General features: G+C 38.5%; 2 protein-coding genes across 2 annotated transcripts in view; one reads left to right on the top strand and one right to left on the bottom strand.

The window, feature by feature from the left end:
• On the bottom strand, nt 1-24433 carry LOC122231494. The gene is made up of 3 exons (XM_042959615.1): nt 24313-24433; nt 1127-1685; nt 1-499 (listed from the first exon to the last, which is right to left on the bottom strand). The coding sequence occupies exons 1-3, from the start codon at nt 24431-24433 to the stop codon at nt 346-348; spliced, it is 834 nt and encodes a 277-aa protein (XP_042815549.1). The 3' UTR covers nt 1-345.
• PIK3C2A (phosphatidylinositol-4-phosphate 3-kinase catalytic subunit type 2 alpha) overlaps nt 1573-25811 on the top strand; it is a 116095-nt gene continuing 91856 nt past the window's right edge. The window contains exon 1 of the mRNA XM_007083252.3: nt 1573-1644. The gene's annotated coding sequence lies outside the window, so the exon portion shown is untranslated. The remainder of the gene's footprint in view (nt 1645-25811) is intronic.

Genomic DNA, 25811 nt, shown 5'->3' with positions numbered 1-25811 from the left:
TGCTGGGACTCAGAAAATATTTCTCATAAGAAAAATATAAGAAAGATTAAAAAAGTCAAACGGTTAATATTCCCTCTAGACACAGAGTTCTCTCAAGGCGTCTTCCTTCTTTCTGAAGGCACACTCAGTTCTTGAGCAGAAGCTAGGAAACCAGCTGAGATAAATCGTTTTCCCCTCCCCTTTTAATCTTGTGAAAGAGCTGCCAATTCTAGAAATTCCTCCTTTGATGAGAAGATAAAGCAGAACAATGCTGTGGAACTAAACAGATTCCTAAGGGACATTCTTCTAGGGTGTGTAAAGTCTGCCTGGAAGTTGGGTTGGGGGAGGGGTGGAAGAGATGGAAAGCTAAGAGTAGGAGTTGGTAGCCATAGCCACAAAGAATACAGTTGTTTCTAGACTTCTCCATAGCATAGCAACTCTATCCAGTCTCCGCATTTCTTGGGAGGTGTAGGCAGGTTTATTACAGTGATTAGAGGGCTTCATCCACTTCACATCCATCCTACAAAATAAAAAAAAAAAAAAAAAAAAAGAAAGAGAAAACGTTTCTTTCCCATTATTTGTTGGAGCTAAGTTTCTACTTACAGCCTTCTCACATTAAAAAAAAAATTTTTTTTTAACTGAAAATTGCAGCCCAAATCAGTCTATCTAGCACATTAGATTGTAAGCCTTTGGAAGGAGCGCACCCCCTTCTCTTACCGTTTAAGGGACAATCTGTTGTAAAAGGCTACAGATTGGAATCAGAACCGAGTTTGAATCCTGCTCCCAGCTTCACCATATGTAAACGCGGACAATTTTCTTATCTGCTTCACATGGTTATATAATTTTTAAATCGGACATTTGAAGGCTCAACTCTACAGGCATAATCTTATTCAATTCTCATGAGGCAGATATTATTATGGAGATTGCATCTAAAGATATGTGGTAATGTAGTGAAGAGCCGTCTGTCTGGCTGTGAGTTATCATTGGACTATCTTCCATACCTGGCTGCTGAGGATTAAATGAGACACTTATGTGAAAGAGCTTTACACAATCCACGTGATGGACTACTAATTACACGCCCCACAGCACCTGATCCACCGTGAGGAGTCGGTAAATACTGCTTGGAGTGCATGATTTTATATCTTGCCTGCTCCTTTCGGTCTTCCAGTCACAAACTAATATCGCAGCGGCCTGAGGCCAAAACCACGAATCTGGGAGCCACAGCCGGGTTGGAGGAGACTGCTGAATCCCCGGAGAGGGCAGGGGAACAATAGAGTACTTTGGTGATTGGCGGACGCCCGGCCGGAGAGGGGGCCGGCTGGGGTTCCAGGAGGCATCCCGGTCCCTGGCCTGGTGTTGCGAGGAGAGGTATCCAGAGCCTGCTCGGCATTTCCCCGGGGAGCCTGGCCCCCACACCCTGAGTTCTAGCCTCGCGGGACGCGCCCAAGCCCCGCCCACTACCTCAGGTAGGCCGTCTGCACCAGCCAATCCACCAGAAGCCTGGGCGCGGAAGGCGGTGCTTCTCTGGTCGGAAGTGACGTGCTGTGCTTGGCTGGCCGTGGAGTCCGCCGAGTCTCTTGGCGGCGGCTGAGAGGGAAATGGCTCGCACCGTGGCTGCTCCGGCGGCTCGGGTTGTGGTGGAGGCAGAGGCTCGGGCAGCGTGAGGTGAGGAGCGATAGGTGTGGCGGGGGCCAGTATCCGGGACCCTGCTGTTCAAGGGCAGTGAGGGGCCCCGGGGGGCCCAGGAAGGGAGGGTCTCTTGAGGCGGCCCCCAGTCCCCGGGTGCCCGCCTTTGACCCTCCATCTGGTACTCTTGGCGTTGCCCCAGCCAGACTCACCTCCCCCGGGCCTTGCTTCCACCCAGGCCGTTGCTGACTGTCCCGCCGAAGGTGCGAGGGGCCCGCACCCCCATTAGGCCCCTCTTGGCGGGGGCTGGGAGGTGGTGCGCCTGGAAGTTAGTTTTCTCCCAAGGGTGGGGGGGAGGGAGACAGCCCTCTTGTCCTTCGGGACCCGGCAGGAGCCGAAGTGGCCGGTCCTATTCTCTTGTTGAATTGTTAGATTCTGGCGAAGTGTGTTGCACTTCTCAGTTCTGTGTAGCTCCCCTCCACCCCCCTCCACCATAACCTCCCCCCCCCCCCGCGCCTTCACCTCCTTGTCCCATCTCCAGCTTATGGGATAATGATTTTATTTCCTCTCCCGTTTCCCTTTTTCCCGCGAATCCACTTGCTTCGGGGAAACAGTATTATTTCAGTATGTATTTAGCGCATCATCTTTCCGGGAGTGCGGTCAGATTAAAAATATTTTCTAAACTCTTCCTGAGTGAGAGAGGAACAATACATAGTTGAAGAAAAAAGCACATACTTATTTTCCTCACTGAATGGTTTGGCTTTAAAAAAGAGATTCTCCATCTGTGGAAATTTGTTTTTGGGGGGGAGCAGGGATTGAAGAGGGAAGTGAAAATTAAGTGAGGAGGACAGGCTGGGGATAACGTGAAAGAGCGAGCCTGTGGTAGTTGCTTCTGTTCATCAGCCTGATAGAAGTTGAGGTTGTAATTATATTTTTATTTTGAACAGTGGGTGTTGAATTGACAGGAAGGAGGTCTTCGTCTTTGAACGAGATTAACTATTAAAGAGGTCCTCACATCTTTCCAAGTGGGTGTCAAGACAGACACTCTGCTGGGAAAAATGTTTACTGTGTTGGAGTAAGTCACAGAGTAGAAGAGATGTAGAAAAAAAGAAAGCTATTAGAAGAGTGGTGAAGACTTAGTATAAGGGGAAAGCCAGTTTGGAGGTCTAGGGACACTGACACCAGGAAAGACTTTGTACCTTTGCCTCCTTGGCTTGTGATTAAGTCTCCACAGTAGACTCCTTTCAGCATATTCTCCTATACTTGGTGTTAGTGCTCTTATTCCACATGGCAGGTTAGACTGAAGTGCTCTAGTTGAGGTCTATACAGTTGAAGATAATTGCTTGTTTAATATTAAGACTGTTTTTGAGTACTGAAAAGCATTATGACTGAGAATAGAGAGATTTTGTTATTTAACTCAAACTTAACTCAAAAGTGACTTTATATAGATACCAAGCATATTATGAAAATCTGTTTTGTATGCATGTTGCTTGCAGTTTTTCTTGGCAAGTGCTGTATTTTGCTGTTTTCATCCATAGGTTTCACAAGTTTTGCTGTTAAATGGAACGTAAAAGTTGGCATGCTTGCATTAAAGAATTAGAAACTATAACTTTAGGCAATTAGCTGTATATTAAGCATCTGATTTTTTTTTTCTTAATTTTTAAAAATATTTTATTTTTGAGAGAGAGTTGCACATGCGAGTGGGTGAGGGGCAGAGAGAGGAGACAGGATCTGAAGCGGGCTCTGCGCTGACAGCAGAGAGCCCGATAAGCATCTGATTCTTTGCTTCTCCCTTCTGCCATGAATGGTTCTAAAATAAGATTGTGCATGAGTTACATGTCCAGGAATCTTTCTTTAATCTGGCACATTTTGCACTCGTAAGCACATTCAGTAACTGAACTTCTATCTAACAAGAGTGTTGAATTTCCCAAGAGCTCATAGTTCTTATCAGAGCATCAGACCAAACTTTTCAGAGCAGCAGGGCAAAGCGCTTTTTTAAATGCTTTGTAACTTGTTACTCACTTTGATAACATAAATTATCTATTTTATTATATTTTCCATATTCCAAGAAGAAATTAAGACAGGTAAATGATAAAGGTGAATGTTTTAATACTGTGCATTTACATAGTATGTGATTTGTTGTACCTGAATAGGGCTAAAAATTAACTCTGCAAGACTTTGTTTTCATAGGGCCTGCAAGGATGCCTGGGACTGCAATGGTTCCAGGTATAGAAAAAAAATGAGACACAAGAGATAATAGTATGGTTATAAGGGCAGTAGTAGATCCAAAGTACTAAAAAGGATACGGTCATATGGGCTGGTGAGGGGAAAGGACTGCATCTGAGGAAGATGATACTCAAATTGAGTCTTAAAGGATGAGTTTCTCCTATTAATGAGGTTAGGGTAAAGGTGATCAGGTTCTAGACCTTGCTGTGATACTACCAAGCAGTGAGATATTAAGCTGCTTATTCTGTTATCCATTAAAAAATTTATTTTTTGGTATCCATTTTTTTATTTGAGAGTTTTTATCTAAATTAATGCTCTCCGGTAAAAATACTAAATGAGAGCCACATATGTAAGACACTTTTTTACTTTTGTGTGTGTGTGTGTGTGTGTGTGTGTGTGTGTCTTGGAAATCTGGTATGCATCTTACACTTAAAACACATCTCATTGTGGGACACCTGAGTGGCTCGGTTGGTTGAGTGTAGAACTTTTGATTTCGGTTCAGGTCATGATCCTAGGGTTGTGGGATCGAGCCCCATGTCAGGCTTAAGATTCTTTCTCCCTCTGCCCCTCTCCCCAGCTTGTGCTCGCTCGCTCTCTCTAAAAAAAAATAATAATAATAATAAAAATAAAAATAAAAAAATGAATTTAAAAAAAGTCCCCCTTTAAAAAAAACACATCTCACTTTGGACTAGTCACATTTCAAGTACCACATTTCAAGCTGCTTGTGGTTAGTAGCTACTGGACTGAACAATGCAGATATACAATGCAGAACTGAAAATTCTGTTCTGTCTTGGATTCCTGCTTGAAAAGGAAAACTAACTCCTATGAGAAATGAATTATCAGTAGTTTATAATTTCTCATCATTTTGATAGAATTCATACATGAATCTTGTTGGGAACTATCATACTTTGGAGTAATATTGCTATAGGATATCTTTTAGGTTGTTCATAGGGTTAAGGTTGGGACTAGAAGAAACTTTGTTTTCTCTATTCTCTGGGGGAGTCACATTTTTGATATCTTTATTTTGTGCATTTGTGTATATGTTGTATCCTTCCATTTCTCTGCAATTTGCTATTTAGAACTGATGGATTCAGAACACAAAGGGAGAGTACACACTCACATTTTAGGCAGTTAAAAAGGAAATTTATATAATTTTAAACTACTTTTTGGGTTTCTTAAAATTTTTAATTTAGCTGTTTAGGTACAAAAGCAAATGGAATTTATTTTTTTAATGTTATTTTTGAAAGAGAGAGTGCAAGTGAGTTGGGAGGGGCAGAGAAAGGCGGGGGGTGGGGGGGAGACAGAGGATCCTAGGTGGGCTCTGTGCTGACAGGAGCAAGCCCTGTGTGGAGCTCAACTCACAAACTGTGAGATTATGACCTGAGCCAAAGTCAGACACTCAACCAAGTGTGCCACCCAGACACCCCTGAGATGGAATTTTTTTTAAAGATAAGTTTATTGTCCTCACTTTACAGATGAATAATTTTGGGCCCAGGAAGACTAAACTGCTGAATTATAATTACAATTTGTGAATGGTAGAGCTGGGTTTTGAACTCTGATATGTTGGGGTCAAGCCCCATTGTTTTGCTTCCCTATCCCACAGTGGCTGGCTGTGTATGGGATTTTTAAACACTCTTTTAATATATTTGAAGGCAATTATTGTTGGTTTAGCAGCAAGTATTTATTTATTTTTTCCTAAGTAATCTCTACCCCCTGTGTGGGGTGTAGAGGTATGGGGAGATCAAGAGTTGCATGCTCTACCAACTGAGCCAGCCATGTATCCCTTGAGTAAAGAGTTTAGATCTTACTTAAACTGTTACTGTAGGAGGAGGGTGATGAAGTGTGAAGGACAGAAATATTTCAGTGCACAGGGAAGAACTTGGAGAAAAACTTAGGAGAAAATAAAAGTTTAAGGAAGTATTTGAAAAGATAAGGACAGGACAGGGGTGAAATAAGAGATGAGAATAAGTAAACATCCACAATAAAGAACTTGGAGGCCAGTGGTCAGAACTTTTATATTATTTGGGTGATTCAGAAAATCTTAACACAAGCTATGAACTTGTGGCTTGAGTAGTGTGGAAGACATGGTTAAGGAGACTGAAAGAGAAGTTGGACTCTAAATGAGTAGATGAGTAATGCTAGTTCCTATTGTGAAATGAGTAGGGATTTGATAAGAAATTTGTGAGAAAGGTATAGAATAGGCAGTGTTAAGAAATTTGGTTAAAAATTTTGCAATAATTTAGGGCGCCTGGGTGGCTCAGTCGGTTGAGCGCCAACTTTGGCTCAGGTCACAATCTTGTAGTTGAGTTCGAGTCCTGCATCAGGCTCTGCGCTGACAGCTTGGAGCTTGGAGCCTGCTTGGGATCCTGTCTTCCTCTCTCCGCCCCTCCCCCGCTCACGCTTTGTCTGTCTGTCTGTCTCAAAAATAAGAAAATTAAAACATTTGCAATAAAGGGAAATCCTGATTGAAACAGGCTATTTTTTAAAAAGTAGTTTCCTACCTATAAAACAGAAATTGGCAGTTTATCTTCAGAAAATAACAGTGGAGGCAGGAAGACATTAAGAGTTCCGCTGTCCGTATGATAGAGCGCAGGACTCCTGATCTTGGGGTTGTGAGTTTGAGACCCACGTTGGGTGTGGAGCCTACTTAAAAATAAAGTTCTGTGGTGGAATGAGAGGGAAAAACAAAGACAAAAGCCTCTTTCAAGATAAAAGGGTAGGGAAAATGACAATAGGATACAATAAAGGGAAATCTGAGCAGGTGCTTTGCCTTTTGGTGAAAAGAATGTGGATGTTGATGGGAGAGATACACACACTTGGAAAAAGTACCTAATTAGGGAACAGGAAAACAATTTTTTAGATGTTTTATTTGCAGGTTAGGGAATTACACGAAGCTTAAATTTCCTCCCAAGATAAGCTCTGAAGGAGACCTAATTATACCTATAAAAAACCATAGTGCTGTAAGTATCCATAATCAAACTGATTTTATTAAGTTACTTTATATGTGTTCATGACATAATTTATAACTGTTCTGACCTCTTTTTTTAGTTTAGTGTGTATATATTTTTTAGACTACAGTGCTGAGTTGAGAAAAGGTGGTCTTTTTGGCTCCAGGGAATGTAGCCTAGTTTTATTTGACTAGATCTCATAATGACATTTATTGGACTGGAATTCTGCCTGTATTGAAATGTAGGACATGGGGGCGCCTGGGTGGCTCAATCAGTTAAGCATCCGACTTCCTCTAGGTCATGATCTCAGTTCCTGAGTTTGAGGCCCTCTTTGGAGCCTGGAGCCTGCTTCGGATTCTATGTGTCCGTCTCTTTCTCTCTCAAAAATACACTAACATTAAAACAAAATGAAAAATGAGTCCAATGTCAGCTCAGGTCATGATCTCATGGCTCGTAGGGTTCAAGCCCCGCTTCGGGCTCTATGCTGACAACTCAGAGCCTGCAGTCTGCTAGATTCTGTGTCTCTGTCTCTCTCTGCTCCTCCCCCTACTCATGCTCTGTCTCCTCTCTCTCAAAAATAAATAAGCATTAAAAAAAAAAACTTAAAAAACTTAAAAAAAAATGAAAAATGAAATGTGTGACACACTATTTAGGGTTGTTTTTTTTTTTTTTTTAATTTTTTTTTTTTCAACGTTTTTTATTTATTTTTGGGACAGAGAGAGACAGAGCATGAACGGGGGAGGGGCAGAGAGAGAGGGAGACACAGAATCGGAAACAGGCTCCAGGTTCTGAGCCATCAGCCCAGAGCCCGACGCGGGGCTCGAACTCACGGACCGCGAGATCGTGAGCTGGCTGAAGTCGGACGCTTAACCGACTGCGCCACCCAGGCGCCCCTAGGGTTTTTTTTTTAAATCAGATTTATTGAGATACAATTTACTTCATCTTTTAGGTATCAGCTCTAGAAGTTATGAGTTAGTGATGGTGTATAACTGCCGCCACCACACTCCATCACTCCAAAAACTATTTTTATTCCCCTTTGTGATTAATCAGTACCTTTCACTTACCCTCTAGATAACTGATTTTTTTTAGTTTTGCCTTCCCAGAATGTCCTATAAATACAGTATATTCAGCCATTTATTTATTTATTTATTTATTTATTTATTTATTTAACAAATGGTCATCTGCAACCCAGAGGAAGTCATTCCTCCCTCAATCCCAACGTTGTTGGTTTTTTTTTTAGTAATCTCTATGCCCAACATGGGGCTCAAACTCATGACCACTAGATCAAGAGTTGTATATTCTTCTAACTGAGCCAGCCATGCACCCCAGGATATATAGCCTTTTGAGTCTGACTTTTTTCACTTGGCATAATGCTTTTGAGATTCAGTAAAACACCACATTTTGTATACCCATATTTTGATGGGCAGTTAGGTTGTTGCTACCTTTTAGCTATTGTGAATATTGCTGTGAGGGTTAGTGTACAGTTATCCTGTTTTTAATTCTTTTGGGTATATATACCTAGGAGTGGAATTGCTGGGTCATATGGAAATTCTGTGTTTCATTTATTGAGAAAACACTAAAGTGTTTTCCAAAGTGGCTGCACCATTTTACATTCCCATCAGCAAAGGATGAGGGTTCCAATAATTTAGCCATTCTAGTAGGTATGCAGTGGTATCTCATTGTGATTTTGATTTGCATTTCTTTAATGAGTAATGCTATTGAACATCTTTTCATCTGATAAGCTGCCTTTTTTTTAGTGGTATGAATATAGTGATGGTTGTTCCAATAACTGGACTTGTGTAATACATATATGTATTATTAAATGCCTGTTATAAACTAGGCATTACGTATATTATTTTTTTTAACCCCAACAATACTGAGATGTGATCTGTCTTTAACAGATAAGAAAACTAAGACAAAGGGAGATTAAGTAGTTTAAGATTACACAGTTAATAAGTCTGATAATTAAGCCTCAAGTCTTGCTACTACATTTTCTCTTCTTTGTTGTCACTGTTCTATAAAACTACAAATTTAATGCAGTTGGTGTCATGTGAAGACAAGGTTTTGTTAGCCATAGTAATTTTGGAGTTTGGGGGGAATATTCTAGAAAAATTCATGTCAGTTTTTCATCATGTCAGTTTTTCATTATTATTCCCTATTTGGGGGTTCTCGATTATAACTCAGTTTTATGTTTTCTTAAGCTATGTTGGAAATGGAGGCATATACCATAACATTTAGCACAAAAGCTTACTGTTATTTGTCCTGTTGGAATTGGGGTAATGTCAGAGTATGTTTAATGATTCATGTTAAATGAATGGACAATAAAGTAGTCCAAAGTTCAGTAATTATCTTCACAAAGCAGTACTAGTGTTGGGATTTTGAGTTAGATTGAAAACTGCTTTGTCAGTAAAATGTCTTTGAACAGGAAACTCTTGCTGTAATTGTATTCCCCCTTCCATGTCCCCCTCCCAAAGAGTGATATATATATGCAGATACATAAAGTTGTTCTTGATGAATGCCCTGTGTTGTGAGTCTTTTATGTGTAGAATGTTGCTCCTAGGAGCTCAAGGTGGTATAATGACTGCTAGTGCTTATTAGACTACAGTGTAGTGCTTTTTGTCAAAATGAGAGAATCAAACCCTTTATTAATTGCTTGTAGTACTTGGGCAAAGTGTAATTATAAAGTGTAGTATGGAGATTAAAGAGTGTGAGAGCTTGCTAGGCTCATCCATCTTTAAACTTGTGAAGCTCAGGATGGTTTCTCTCTTCGCTTTCCCATGACTCACCCCTTATGTCCAGGTTACCATTCCAATTTCATCTTTTTCCTCACTACACTGTTAAAAAATAATACCCCTTCCCACCAATTAAATCATTCTTTGTCATGTTATTGTGTTTTTCCCCCATTTCATTTACTGTCTAAACTTAACATTTTTGTTTGCCAGTTTAAATGAAACCATTCTTAATATTTCCATTGCTGCCAACCTAGTTCAAGTCCTTACTGGTTCTTTTCTAGATTGTTTCAGTTACATATTAATTGGTCTCCTGGTTTCCATTTTGGTTTTCCTTAGGCCTTTTTTCGGCAAAGCCAATAGAAATCTTTTAACATTGTAAATCAGCTCACATGAATGTCTCTTACACACCTTTGGCATCCTATCACACTAATAATTGAGTATATTAGTGGTTTTCCTCCATGAAAGTATATTGTTTAATTATAGAAAGTTCATATTAATAGATGTAGATTTTAGGATTTTTTTTGAGAGAATATTTTTTATTTTTGCTAATTGAGGTTGGCAATTTAGCTTATTAATTTTTATCAAAAAAAGATTTCAACCAAAAAAAAAAGGGAAAGGTGAAAATATCATTAAAAATCATAGAGTAAAATTAGGTTTAAAAAGAAGTTTGTGTCATACCCTAAACAAGAAATATAGGTATATATTTAACATATATAAATTTGGAGAAAAGTTTTAAATTCTACAAGTCTTTATAGAAACTTCCCTGTTTTTGTTTTGTTTTGTTTTTAAGTTTATTTATTTTTGATAGAGACAGAGTGCGAGCATGAGCTGTGGAGGGGCAGAGAGAGAGGGAGACACAGAATCCGAAGCAGGCTCCAGGCTGCAAGCTGTCAGCACATAGCCTGACGTGGAGCTCAAACTCACGAACTGTGAGATCATGACCTGGGCCGAAGCTGGACGCTTAACTGACTGAGCCACCCAGGTGCCCCTAACCCCCCTGGTTTCTTTAGGAATAAATAGACTCTATATTTTAGATTGATTTGACTTTAACTCTGTGCATATTAATAGGAACTGAAGCCACTTCTTTCCAGGTAGTCATTTAACCTACATTACTCTGTGATCCCATTAGGTTCATTCTCTAGTATATATATTTTTTAAAGTTTATTTATTTTAAGTCAGACAAATATCAAACGATTTCACTAGTGGAATTTGAGAAACACAACAGATTAACATAGGGGAAGGGAAGGAAAAATAAGATAAAAACTGTGAAGGAAGCAAACCATAAGAGACTCTTTTTTGAGGTGGGGAGGGGACACCTGGGTGGCTCAGTTGGTTAAGCATCTGACTTCGGCTCAGGTCATGATCTCACGGTTCTTAAGTTTGAGCCCCATTCCAGGTGAGCTTGAGCCCTGCTTCTCTCTCTCTGCCCCTCACTCACTTGTGCCCTTTCTCTCTCAAAAAAAAAAACAAAAACAAAAACAAAAAAACACAAACCTCTTAAATACGGAGAACAAACTGAGGGTTGCTGGAGGGGAGGTGGGTGGGGGATGGGTTAAATGGGTGATGGACATTAAAGAGGGCACTTTTTAGGGTGAGCACTGGGATATGTAAGTGATGAATCACTGGGCTCTATCTCTGAAGCCAAGACCACACTGTATGTTAATTAACTTAAATTTAAATTAAGAAAAAGTTTATTTTGAGAGTGTGTGTGGGCCTGGGGGAGGAACCTAGAGAGAGGGAGAGAGAGAATCCTAAGCAGGCTCTGTGCTGTCTCTCATGAACTGTGAGATCATGGCCTGAGCCAAGATCAAGAGTCAGACACTTAACCTACTGAGCCACCCAGGGACCCCTGTAGTGTATTTTTATCTTACTTGGGCTTCAATAAACTTCTTAGGTTTGCTTGGTTGAGGTCTTTCTTCATTTGCAGAAAGTTCTTGGCTATTTTCTCTTCAAATATTTCTTCTGTTTCATGCTCTTCTATCTTCTCTTGGGACTCCCAAGTCCCATAAATGTTAGACCATTTGAAATTGTCCTACAGGCATGGTATTTTACCTCTCTCCCCTATTTTTTTCCTCTGGATGTTTTCTTCTGATTTGTCTTCAAGTTTAACCATCTTTTCTAATGCTGTTCAGTCCATTAATTCTTCATTTCTGATGTATTTTTCTTGTATTTGATTCTTTTTTGTAATTTGTATCATTCTGCTGAAACCACCATCACCCCGTATATGCATTTCCTTTTTCTGCTACATCATTTAGCGTCTGCATCCTAATTATTTTAATTTTTTTATGTTTATTTATTTTGAGAGAGAGAGAGAGAGAGAGCACAAGCTGGGTAGGGACAGAGAGAGAAAGGGGAGAGAGAGAATCCCAAGCAGGTTCTGCAGTGTCAGCACAGAGCCCAGTGCGGGGCTCAAATTCAGAAACCGTGAGATCATGACCTGAGCCAAGATCAAGAGTTGGACACTTAACCGACTGAGCCACCCAGGCACCCCTCATCCTAACTATTGTAAAGTTTCTGTTTGATAATTCCAACATTTGGGCGATCTCTGTGTCTGTTTATTTTGACTGTTTCCTTAACAATGGATCACATTTTCTTCTTTGTCTCCTAATCTTTGATTATATATTAGACAACTTAAATGCCCCTTATTCTGTCAGGCCACTAAATTGAGAAAGTCTGATTTTTAAGTAAGATGGGTCTGTGCTTTATTTCAACTTTAATTTGATTCAGTTCACTATTGGGTTGAAGTACCTTGGGGAGCAATAATGGCTTTCTCTTTAGAAGGATTTGGGATCTGAACATTGACTTGATTCCAAAGATTTTTTTTTTCAGCCTAGCTGCTAGCTTTTTTAGGTTGTCAGGAAGTCTCTTTGTTCTCTACTTTGTTCTTTCTTGGTTTTTGGTGTCTCAGGAGATCTCTCTGCCTTGCTGCCCTTACTCCAGCCTCTCTGGAGGGCACCTGTCTTACATAAAGGCCTGGAATGCTTTGGAGGGCTTTTTCTCAGCTCTTCTGCCCCATCCCCAGCCATTGGGTAGCTGAAAACTTGGAGTGCCTCAGGTGGATTTCTCCCTCTTCACCTGCCCAGCCCTCCTTTGGAGGGTGGCTGCCTTATTCTTCAGGGAGGCCCACATACTTTAAGGGGGATCCCTTAGCTCTTCTGCCCTGTCCCAGATTTCAGTGTGCTACCTGTGCATTTAATGAAGACCCAAGGGAAAGAGTTGATGGGTAGGTACAGACTTGTTCCATGCCTGGGACTCCTTGTAATTCTTAGGGCTTTAGACCATTCAGACTTACCTCTGCCATGCCTCAGAATTCTAATCTGTCATGGTAGCCTACACGTGGCTATTGAAAGTGTTTGTTAAAAGTCTAATGAGTTTCTCATCCCTGTCTACAATGCATTCTTCCTGCTCTTCTGTGCCAGGGATTCGAGTAGCAGTGGACCGGCCTCTTCATGAGAGGTTTATCACTTTCTGGAATTTAATTCATTAGAGTTTTTGTGTGTGTGTTCTGCTCTCTGATGTCTCTTAAAAGTATTTTCTTTTTTTTAGCTTTTTTACCTTGCTTTTCATTGTTGAAGTGAGACAGTCTCTTGTCACTTTGTATATCCTAATAACAGGAAAATCCCTTTGTTTCATATTCATTACCTTTGTTTTAGAATAGTAAAGCTTATGGGAATGCAAACCGGTGCAGCCACTCTGGAAAACAGTGTGGAGGTTCCTCAAAAAATTAAAATTAGATCTACCCTATGACCCAGCAATAGCACTGCTAGGAATTTACCCAAGGGATACTGGAGTATTGATGCATAGGGGCACTTGTACCCCAATGTTTATAGCAGCACTCTCAACAATAGCCAAATTAGGGAAAGAGCCTAAATGTCCATCAACTGATGAGTGGGTAAAGAAATTGTGGTTTATGTACACAATGGAATACTACTTGGCAAGGAGAAAGAATGAAATATGGCCTTTTGTAGCAATGTGGATGGAACTAGAGAGTGTTATGCTAAGTGAAATAAGTCAGGCAGAGAAAGACAGATACCATATGTTTTCACTCATATGTGGATCCTGAGAAACTTAACAGAAGACCATAGGGGAGGGGAAGGAAAAAAAAAAAGAGAGGGAGGGAGCCAAACCATAAGAGACTCTTAAAAACTGAGAATAAACTGAGGGTTGATGAGGGGTGGGAGGGAGGGGAAAGTGGGTGATGGGCATTGTAGAGGGCACCTGTTGTGATGAGCACTGGGTGTTGTATGGAAACCAATTTGACAATAAATTTCATATTTAAAAAAAAATTAATAAAGCTTACAAATGATGAAATATTTAAAACTCTACCAAGTTTATTTATTAAAAAAAACTTTTTTTTAATGTTTATTTACTATTGAGAAATCGAGAGAGACAGAGCATGAGCATGGGAGGGGCAGAGAGAAGGGGAGACATAGAATCCGAAGCAGGCTCCAGGCTCCAAGCTGTCAGCATAGAGCCAGATGTGAGGCTTGAAGTCACGAACTGTGAGATCAAGACCTGAGCCGAAGTCGGATGCCTAACCTTAGACTGAGCCACCCAGGCGCCCCGAACTATCAAGTTTAGATAGTAAAAATCTGCTTTCCACCATTGGCCCTCCCCAGTCTTCCGTTTTTATTGACTGATGTCTCTTCTTTTCAAGTCAGACCCTTAATCTATGCTTCTGATTCATATTCAATTATACTCAGTATCTAAGCTAGTGTGTATCTCTTGTTTTCTGTGCCTTTTACTCTTTGTCCCCTGAAGTCTTGTCTTTCACCTACCATATGTTGAAGGCCTTAACCATTTTAAACAGCCATTCCTGATATCTCCTCCTGTCTCTCCTAGTTCCCTTTGCTGTCAAAGAATTGAAAGAATAATAGACCTTTGTTACTTGTAATTCTTTACTTTTTCAGTTTTCAACTTCTCTGAAGTGTTCTCTGAAAAATCACTAATGGAAAGGGGAAATGAGGAGTGACTGCTAATGGATAAAGGGTTTCTTTGGGGGTGACGAAAATGTTCTGCAATTTGGTAGTGGCGATGGTTGCGTAGTTCCGATTATATAAAAACAATTGACATATGCTTTAAATGGGTGAATTTTATATGTTAATTATGTCAATAAAACTATTATTAAAATAATCACAAATGAGCTTTTAGATTTAAAGTGTTTTTCTTTTTCAGCCCTTATCTTGTGTCACCTCTCTGGAGTTTTTGACATTACTCACCACATATTTCTTAGGACACTGAATTCCTTTATTTCTCTGATAACCAGTCTTCACACCTGTTATTTTCCTCTGACCTTTTGTTTCCTGCTTAAGTATTAGAGGCCCTTATGATTTCTTCCTTGTCTTTTCTTTCTTCACTTTACACATTCTCCCAGGGTAATCTCTACTTTCATGACTTCAGATCTTCAGTTTTATATAGGTAATTAATGCCTCAAGATTCATCTCCAGCGAAATTATTCTGTTGAGCCCAAGGCCTTTTTTTTTTTTTTTAACTTGTTTTATGTTTTATTTTTTTAAATTTACATCCAAATTGGTTAGCATATAGTGCGACAATGATTTCAGGAGTAGATTCCTCAGTGCCCCTTACCCATTTAGCCCATCCCCCCTCCCACAACCCCTCCAGTAACCCTCAGTTTGTTCTCCATATTTAGGAGTCTCTTCTATTTTGTCCACCTCCTTGTTTTTATATTACTTTTGTTTCCCTTCCCTTAGGTTCATCTGTTTTGTCTCTTAAAGTCCTCATATGAGTGAAGTCATATGATTTTTGTCTTTCTCTAATTTCACTTAGCATAATACCCTCCAGTTCCATCCATGTAGTTGCAAATGGCAAGATTTCATTCTTTTTGATTGCCAAGTAATACTCCATTGTGTGTGTGTGTGTGTGTGTGTGTGTGTGGTGTGTATATGTATATGTGTATACATGTGTATACACATATATATATACACCACATGTTCTTTATCCATTCATCCATTGATGGACATTTGGGCTCTTTCCATACTTTGGCTATTGTTGATAGTGCTGCTATAAACATGGGGGTGCATGTGTCCCTTCAAAACAGCACACCTGTATCCTTTGGATAAATGCCTAGTAGTGCAGTTGCTGGGTCGTAGGGTAGTTCTATTTTTAATTTTTTGAGGAACCTCCATACTATTTCCAGAGTGGCTGCACCAGCTTGCATTCCCACCAAGGCCCATATTTCTAATCAACAAGCAGACATGAACTATATTTTCCACAAGTACTTCAAAATAGTAATGTGTTTTGGTCTGACTAAAAACGACCATGTGGTTCTGAGGAACAATTCTGACAGTAACACATAATTTTATTCCTCAGAGAAAGAAATTAATGGTTTATAATTTGACACATTTAAGATGACTTCCATATGCTTTAAATGAAAATGAGTGCAACAAGAATGGATTACAAATCTGGTATCTCTTGGGTTCAAATACTCATTTTGAGTTGGATATTTGTATGTACTTTTAAGTATCTTACAGAGTACCCAAGTCACTCTACAATGAAGAATTGCTTCCTAATCTGGTCCATATTAGATTTAATTTCATTTATTTGTTTAACAAACATTTGAATGAAAGCTTGCTTGTTCTAGGATTGTTCTGGGTGCTAGAGATATAGGAGTGAGCCTAAGAGGTAAATCCCAGCTTCATGAAATTTATAGGCTAGAGGGGAAAGACCATGAAATACACAAGTAAAATCTATAGTACATTGGATGGTACTTAAATGCTAAGAAGAAAGTAAAGTGCATAGGCAATGGAGTTAGAGAAAGTTGCAGTTTTAACTACATTATCAGGGAGAACTTAAATGTTACCTTCTTAATGAAGACTTGAAGGTGAGAGAGTATGCCACTCAGCTCTCCAGGGGAAGAGCAGTCCAGAGGGAACTGAAGAGCAAAGACTCTCAATTAGATGTATAATGTATTTGAGGAACAACAAGGAGGCCACTTGGACAGTCTCAGACAAGAGAGTTATAGGGGAAAAGTAATAGGGGGACCAGATATTAGAGTGCCTGGTGGACTGTTGTAAAGATTTTACTGCTTTTCTGAGTGAGATAGGAGTTATTGAAAGCTCTGAGTTGGAAAGGTAAGAAGATCTAAGTTTTTCAGTATCTCTCTGGCTGCTGTGTTGAGAGTAGTCTGAAGGTGGAGGGTGGAGTGGTGGCAGAAACAGACTGGGGAGCTGTTTCAGTAATCCACAAGATTTTATGTATATATGCATAACTATCTGATAGAATTACCACCAAACATTGCTGCCTTCCTGTCAAGCTATAATTGAATTAGGATTTTCTAATTCAGTTCAAATAAATAAATTTGCTGGATATAACATACAGTGGTGAGTGTGCAATTATCTCTCACTGATAGGAATATCTTTCTATTTTTAAATGTTTTGTATTTTTTTTATTATAAATTTTTTTTTTAACGTTTTATTTATTTTTGAGATAGAGAGAGACAGAGCATGAACAGGGGAGGGGCAGAGAGAGAGGGAGACACAGATCGGAAACAGGCTCCAGGCTCTGAGCCATCAGCCCAGAGCCTGATGCGGGGCTCGAACTCACAGACCGCGAGATCGTGACCTGAGCCGAAGTCGGACGCTTAACCGACTGAGCCACCCAGGCGCCCCTAAATGTTTTGTATTTTTAAAGACAGTGAATTTTTTTACATAAATCATGTAAAATGCGATTCCATTAAATGATTCACAGATAGTGAAAATTTGAGAAACCATAATTTGTTTTGTTTTCTTTTGCAGTTTTACCCTTTTCCCATATCCCTTAATATATAAGGGCAGGGTCCTTATTTTAGCCTATACATTAAAAAATGAAAAGTATTGTTCTTATTTGTATTTTTTTATGCCATTACTAAAAAATTGAGCTTTTGTATTCATATAGTTTGCCACATGTGAGTTAAAAAAAACCCACATGCTATTGTAGGTGGTGTTTTCACATACCATGTATAATATAGATATGAAAATATTTTAAATATTCAAATTTAAAATATGTAGGGAGTAGATTCTTTTTTATTATGAAGTAACCCACAGAACAGTGAATAAATTTATCATCTATGATTAACGAATACTTTTAGGTGCATAAAGCATATATGATTATCTAACAAACACTTGTAAAACAAACACTTGTGTAACTAGTCGATAGGTTATGAACTAGAACATTGCTTATGTTCCTAAAGTCCCCAGTGTACTTATCCTTGGTCATCCCTTCTATGAGTAACCACTGTCCTAACTTTGAGAATCCTTTCCTTTTCTTGGTTTTACCGTTATGTAAGCATTCTTAAACAATAGTTTCTCATGTTTTTGAACTTTATATAAATGGAATCATTGTATGTGTTTTTGTGTCTGTCTTTGCTTATCATGTTTCTAAGTTTTATTCATTTTTTTCTTATAGCTCTAGTTCATTGGCATTAGTGTATTAGTTGCATGAACTGTGATATAATGAAAAATATTAGGTCTTTGTGCTTGGTTCTTGTCATGTAACTCCTAAAGACCTTGGAATCTCTTTTTTTTCTTTTGTATGCTAATGAGATAGTGTCTGGGATCCCTACATAGTTTCAGGGTGGGGCTGGTCACCAGAAAGACTGAGGCATTTTAGAGGACTAGAACTTTTAGCTTTATCCCCTGACCTCTGGAGATGAGAGAGGAACTGAAGGTTGAGCTAATTACCACTTCCAGGTTAGTTCCTATTTGGGACTATTGTGGGCAATGTTCTTTGGAGGTTCTTATGATTATCTTTCTTTTTAATTTGTAGAAGTTACTTATCTAGGATTTGAGTCCTTTGGTTATATATTAAAAATATCTCCTTTTTTGTGGCTTGTTTTTATCATTCTCTTTGGTGTCTTTTGATAAAAGTTCTGGATTTTACTGTAGTCAAATTATTTTTCTCTTACGGTTAGTGCTTTCTGTCTTGTTTAAGAAATTTTTCCATTCTCTCTGATTCTAAAGCTTTATAGTTCTTCCTTTCACAGACGTTTGGTTTGTCTCCAGTTGAATTTTGCTTAAGGAGTGAAGTGGGAGTCCCATTTCATTTCCCCTCCATTTGTTCTGGCTTAATTTATTAAAAAGACAGTTCTTTCCCTGTGCTCTGATATGCTACTTGTCTTAAATCGGGTGTCTTTGTAGTTGTGTTTCTGTTTTTGACCTCTTAGCCTGTTCTTTATTAAATTTATCTCTTCCTGCATAAATACCATACTATCTTAAATAAAATTAGCTTTATAATTAATCTTTATTGGGTAGAGCAAATCCTCACACCTTGTTCTTTTTCAAGAGGTTTTTGGCTATTTTGGCCCTTTTGGTTACTGAATAAATTTTAGAATCACCTTGTCAAAAATTATTGTTTTATTTTAGAGCACAAGCAAGGGAGAGGGACAGAAGGACAGAGAGATAGAGAGCAAGAGCAAGAGAATCCCAAGCAGGCCCTGTGCTGACGGTGCAGATGTGGGGCTGATCTCCTTTCATGACCTGAGCTGATATCAAGAGGTGGATGCTTAACCGAGTCCCCCAGGCACCCTTATTTTTGTTTAACGTGTTTATTTATTTATTTATTTTGAGAGAGAGAGAGAGAGAACACACTTCTGCATGAGAGAGGAAAGAGAATCCCAAGCAGGCTGTGGCTGTCAGTGTAGAGCCCACCGAGGGGCTTGATCTCATGAACTCTGTGAGGTCATGACCTGAGCCAAAATCAAGAGCCAGAAGCTTAACCTACTGAGTCACCCAGGTGCCCCAAGAAGTCATTAACTGTGAGATCATGACCTGAGCTAAAATAAAGAGCCATAAGCTTAACCTACTGAACCATCCATGAATATGTATTTAAATATTCTCATGGCTTCAAATCCTATTAGGGTGGCCTTCTTTTTGCTGAGGTTAACTAGGAATTCCATGAGTTATTTTGGTTTTGATTCTTTTTTTTAAACAGTTAAATAGTTAATCTTTTTGTAATTTTGTAATCCTATTTGGTTGATTGTAAACACATTTATCTATGAAATGTTAACAATTTGCTAATTGTAGAACTATTAGAAATTGTATACTTTAAAAATACAAAATTTACCAAAAATGTTAAGATAGACCTTAATGAAAAGGATGTATGTTATCTATGGGACTTAAAATTTTTCTTCCCCTGAAAATTAAGTAATAGGCATTGGAGATATTTTATTGGCTTGAGGGAAGGGATGACTTTTGGGAAGGTAAATTTTTTCTTATCCAGAAATTAGTGATGCTTGTTCACCTTGCTTTTTGTTCCTTTCCTTATAAATTCTAGCCTTAAGTTGGCCAATAGCCACCTTTGGCTTTTGAGCACTTGAAATATGGCTAGTCTAAGTTGAAATGTGTAATCTGAAATAAAATATATACCACATTTTGAAGACTTAGTATGAGAAAAGAATGTAAAATGTCCCATTCATATTTTTATAATTGGTTACTTATTGAAATGACAGTATTTTGGATAATTGAATTAAATATATTATTAATAATTTCATCTGTTTATTTTCATTAATGTAGTTGTAAAAAATTTTTAATTCAGTATGTGGCTTGCATTCCACTCCTGTGGAATAGTGCTGTGCTTCTCTACCCTAATCTCACCCAACACCTGGACATTCCTACATTTTCTCTTTTTAACAGAGTTGTATAGTGCCTAATACCAAAGTGCTTGGTTACTTTTGTTAGATTAATTTTTTCCCTCCGTGAATCACAGAGATAGGAGAATGTTATCTTGTCTACTGGGGTTTTTCCTTTTAGAAGAGCTGAAGCTCCTCTCCTATTTTCATTTTTTTTTAATTTTATTTAAGATTTTTACTTTTTTAAGTAATCTCTACACCCAATGTGGGACTTGAACTAACAATCCTGAGATCAAGAGTTAGTTGTATGCTCCACCGACTGAGCCAGTCAAGCACCCCTCCTCTTCTATTTTTAGTTTTCTGTTGCCATCTCCTACTCCCAGTTTCCAAAATAATTTTTTCTGCCACCGCTTGTTTATTCTGAACTCAGCCACGTGATTTTTCAGTTTTAGTTGAATTATTAATAAATAAGCCCTTTTAGGGGCACCTGGGTGGCTCAGTCGGTTAAGCGTCCAACTTCAGCTCAGGTCATGGTCTCATGGTTCATGAGTTCGGGCCCTGTGTCAGGCTCTGTGCTGACAGCTCAGAGCCTGGAGCCTGCTTCCGATGTTGTGCTCTGTTTCTGTCTGCCCCCACCCAGCTCCCCCCACTCAAAACTAAATAAACTTAAAAAAAAAAAAAAAAAAAAAGCCCTTTTAGTCTGGTTTTTTGTTTGTTGCAGAATTTGAGCTTCTTTTTGATAAAGACAATGGTGTCTTACGTTTCCCAGTCTTTGAGGCATTCATTCAACAACTACAGTAGAAGTCTGAGAGTGAATTCATAACCCAGTGAAATGATAAGTTTGCTAGTCATGTGGTGAGAATAAATTAATAAAATGGCACATTATTAAATAGCAGTATTATTCACTTCATGATAGAATTAAACAAAACAGTAAAATCTATTTATTAATGCAGAGAGAAATAACCATAGCCTTGAGGAAGAAGTTGGTATTTATAATAGATAAGGTATGTTTAGACACTTATTTCAGATAACTATTAACATAAAAATATATTGTAGTGAATTAGCACTGCCTGGATTTGAGTCCTGATCTCATCACTTGCTAGCTACTGTGAACTTGGGCAGATTATATAATTTGTATGAAAGTTTTTCATTTGTATGTAGGGATAATAGTAGCTACTTAATATAATTTGTGAGGATTAAATTAGTTAATATATTGCTTTTAGCAGTGTTTGGTAGCAAGTATCTACATATCTCTATCTGTAGGTATGTATAGATATGTAGATACTTGCTACAGTTTTAACAAATATTTTCCATGGTTATTGCAGTGTTGATATTATTTTTAATGGTAGCACAGTATTCAGTTGGGTACCATAATTTATTTTTCTTTGAGATTCACTTTCATCTTAGTGGAGAAATATTTGCATGGTTGAACTCAAATCATTGTTCCTCTGTTTTCTTATGTATCTTGAATTTTAAGATCAGAAAGCATTTAGATGGGTAGCAGGACTGGTTTTATTTTTTTCTGAGATTTAAATTTAAATTGTAAATGAATGTCTACCACAGAAGAAGCCAAGAACTTTTAAATTAATTCTTTTGGATCTGCAAATGTATCCCAAAGTTTAACTGAATAGTTTAATTGCCCTCTTTTGAACAATTTAAAGCAGCTACAGCCTTGTGATCATCACTGGATTACTCTATGTTGGAAAATTTTTGGCAGATGGTATACAATCATCATTCAAAAACTAGTTATATTGTATTTTCCAGCTTGAATTAGGAGAACATTAGCATTAAAGTTTGCATTTTGAATTAGCATGTGCAAAAGTTGTTTCCTGATAAATGTTTGTCATCAAATGAAGTTTTTATTTTAAAAAATTAATGGAGCATGTCAGTGTAGCAGCCTCAGAAAAATAGCTGAAGCACTGGGTTACTTTTGGACAGTCTTTCAAATCCTTTATTACCATTTGAGTATACATGCATGATAATTTTTTTGAAAGCTAAAATATGGTAATTCAGCTGTTAACAGTTCACTTTTACTGCTTAGACTTGAATTTAGTTTAGCATGTGCTGCTTTGGGTTGATACTAGGGATAGAGCAAGCAAATGAATTGATATGAAAAATACCACATTTACTGTTAAAATATTTTTAAAGCTATTTATTTTATACCTTTGTTAGTAAATAAGAGGTAACATTAATTTAAAATATTTGGAGTAAGTGTGTTTTCTGTTGAATAAACTGTATCTCAAACTCACTTAAAAAGTCCAGATTTCCTCTTTCAGAACAATGTCCTATCATTACCAAATATGGTAGCCAGGAAACTACTTAAATAGGCATTTGCTTGTGGAAAATGAATTGCAAGTCGGTATCGCTTTCTCTTTGCAAAATATTCTAATCCATTCGATTTTGTGAAAAATGGACTGTGTTGTGGTGTTCAATAATAGGCAGTTAAACTTGATTTATTTCTCCCACCATATATCCAGTCATGTGCCATCCAAAATCTCGTCTTCAAAACTGATAGCTCTTATTCCATTCTTTAAAATACGTGGTCATTAAATTTAACTCTGTATTTATTAAGCAGGGTGGTTTTAAATGTTGTGGGGCAGAAGAAAAGGAAAACAAAGTAGGTTTCTGCACTTAAGCTTATTCTAGTCTGTTGGGTAGACATACAAATTATAAATTTTTTTTTAATGTTTATTTATTTTTGACAGAAAGAGAGAGACATGGAGCATGAGTGGGGGAGGGACAGAGAGAGAGGGAGGCACAGAATCCGAAGCAGGCTCCAGGCTATGAGCTGTCAGCACAGAGCCTGATGTTGGGGCTCGAACCCACAGACCACGAGATCATGACCTGAGCTGAAGTCAGTCGCTCAACTGACTGAGCCACCCAGGCGCCCTTATAGACATACAAATTATAGATTCTGTGTTAAGTTTTTAGTTATTACTGGAGAAAGTAATGTTAAACCAGCTTAAGCAAAGAGGAATTTATTGACTTACATAAATGAAAAGACTAGCCTTGGACAAGGGTTGGATCCAGACACTTAATGTAATATTCAGAATCTGTTTCATTTTACTTATCATACATAGCTCTGCTCTTTTCTGGCTTCGGTCCATTCTCAGGCAGCATCTCCTTCAGTGGTGGCAAAGATGGCCACAGCAGTGCCAGGCTTACATCCCATAAGTTCAGCAACTTCAGTGATGGGCTTCCTTTCTAAATAGTTTCAGAAGTCTTGGGATTAAGTCTATTTGGCCAGACTTGGATCCTTTGGTGTGGTTGGGAGTGGGAGAGGGGGGAGTAAGGATGTTCCAGCCCTATTTGAACTAGATGGAACAAAAGGGAGATGACTAAGTTCTAAAAAAGAAGATACAGATTTCTGCCTACTAGAAGAAAGGATACTGAGGGGGCAAAAACAGCATAAAGTCTATGAAAATGAAGATAAAAATTTTATTTGAGCTAAAAAGATAGTTTTTTTTTTCAGTGTTTATTTTTGAGAGAGTACAAGGAGGGGAGGGGCAGAGAGAGGGGGACAGAGGATCCAAAGTGGCTTTCCACTGACAGGCTGACAGCAGTGAGCCCAAAGTGGGCAAACTTATAAACCACAAGATCATGACCTGAGCCGAAGTCAGGAGCTCAACTGACTGAGCCATCCAGGCGCCCCTAAAAAAATGGTTTCTAATAGGAGCTACTTAAGAAAAGCTTCAGACAGGTGGCTATATTTGATTTGGGCCCTGAAGGATAAGTATAATTTTTCCAAGGCAGAATGAGTATAAGAAAGGACTTTCTAGGTCACTCATCTGAGAAGTTTGGCAGTGAAAGGAGAGAATTAAAATGGAAGCTATTGGAGTCTAAAGAGGAATGTTAAGACTCTTTTCCACCTCGGTATGGAGAAAACTTGAGCATTCTTATGGCAAAGGAGCAGAAGCAAATTAATAATGCAAAGAAGGCAATCACTCATAAATAGGAGAATTCAGTGAGAATTAGGATATAAGTAGAAGGCGTCAGACTTAGGCAGGAAAAGGGAACTCTTCATTCTCTGAGGACACATGAAATAAGGTGGGTAGTGGTGGCTGTGAAGTTAAAACAAACTTGCTGTTAAATTGGTAAGTGGCTACAGTCTTGCTTTCTAAAAGTAAGGAGAAAAGGTTGATCAGTTATCTATTGCTATGTAACCATTCCAAAATGATTTTGTGGGTTAGCAATTTGGCTTGAACTCAGGCTGGGTGGTTTCTTCTGCTGGTCTTGCCTTCAGTCATTATTGTAACTGTGGTCATTTGAACTGTGGATGGATGGTCTAAGGTGGTGGCTTTACTCCTGTGGTTGGTGATGACTGTTGGCTGGGCCTTTTTCTCCTTGTGCTCTCTCATCGTCTGTGAGCATTCACAGGGCAGTGGCTGCACTCAAAACAGGAAGAGCTGAAGCAGTTAGGCTCTTATGAACTTAGAACTCCCAGTGTCACTTCTTTCACATTGTATCTGTCAAAGCAAGTCACAGAGCCAGCTCAGATCAAGTGGAGAAATAGGCCCCACCTCTGTATGTGAGGAGAAGCATAGTGACTTTATAAAGAGTGTATCCTGGAATCAGAGGAATTTGTACCTCTTACTCTTCATCTAACATTTTGTGAAGATTTTTAGTCATGCAGCCAAATTGAAAGGATTTCAAAATGAATACCCATATGCCTACCAACTAGATTGTATTATTAATATTTTCCTGTACTTGGTTTATCACGTATTTATCCATCTATCAGATACTCAATTTATATTATTTTTGTATATATTTCAGAGTAAATTGTAGACATCAGTACTTTTGTCTGAATACTTCATGTATATTTAGTAGGAGTCTATTTGTTCATAGTTTTTTCTTAACATGAAATGTTTACGGACAATGAAGTATACAAATTTTAAGTGTACATTGTGCCTAGTTTTGCATTCTACCACAGAAGGGAAAAATTTGAAAAGATTTTCAGTGAAATGCCTCAGAAGTTCAACTATAGTTGTATAAACGAATTGCAAAGAGTGACTTCCTTCAATATCTTGATGTCCTCGTCACTAATAATTTTTTATTTAGTATTACCTCAACATTTAGGATTTTCATTTGTGTTACATTAAAAAAATTTTTTTTAATGTTTATTTTTTAGAGAGAGAGAGAGGGACAGGAGTGCGAGTGGGGGAGGGGCAGAGAGGGAGGAAAACACATAATGTTAAGCAGGCTCCAGCCTCTGAGCTATTAGCACAGAGCCTGATGCAGGGCTCCAACCTCCAAACTGCGAGATCATGACCTGAGCCAAAGTCGGATGCTTAACTGACTGAGCCACCCAGGTGCCCCTCATTTGTGTTACATTAGTTTGAATTCACTTTGGGTGTTTCCCTACCTCTATCATTAAACTTTTATTTCGCACATACTGTGGACAAGCACTGTGCTAGAAAAAGGATGTAAGTAGGAGCTCTCCTCATTTCTAGGTATTCAAACTAAAATCTCGAATCAGATTAGATTAATAATAGATGTCATTTATTTAATGCCTCTGCCTAAGGCCAGTGATAAACACTTTTTAGTTGCATTGTTTCATTTGATCCTTATAATTTAAGAGATAGATACTTTTTCATTTTATTTTATTATTTATTTATTTTTAAAATTTACATCCAAGTTAATTAGCATATAGTGCAACAGTGATTTCAGGGGTAGATTCCTTAGTGCCCCGTACGCATTTAGCCCATCCCCCCTCTCACAACCCCTCCAGTAACCCTC

Source organism: Panthera tigris, chromosome D1 (assembly GCF_018350195.1).
Source record: "Panthera tigris isolate Pti1 chromosome D1, P.tigris_Pti1_mat1.1, whole genome shotgun sequence".
Taxonomy (NCBI): domain Eukaryota; kingdom Metazoa; phylum Chordata; class Mammalia; order Carnivora; family Felidae; genus Panthera; species Panthera tigris.
This window is presented reverse-complemented; position numbering and strand designations above follow the sequence as displayed.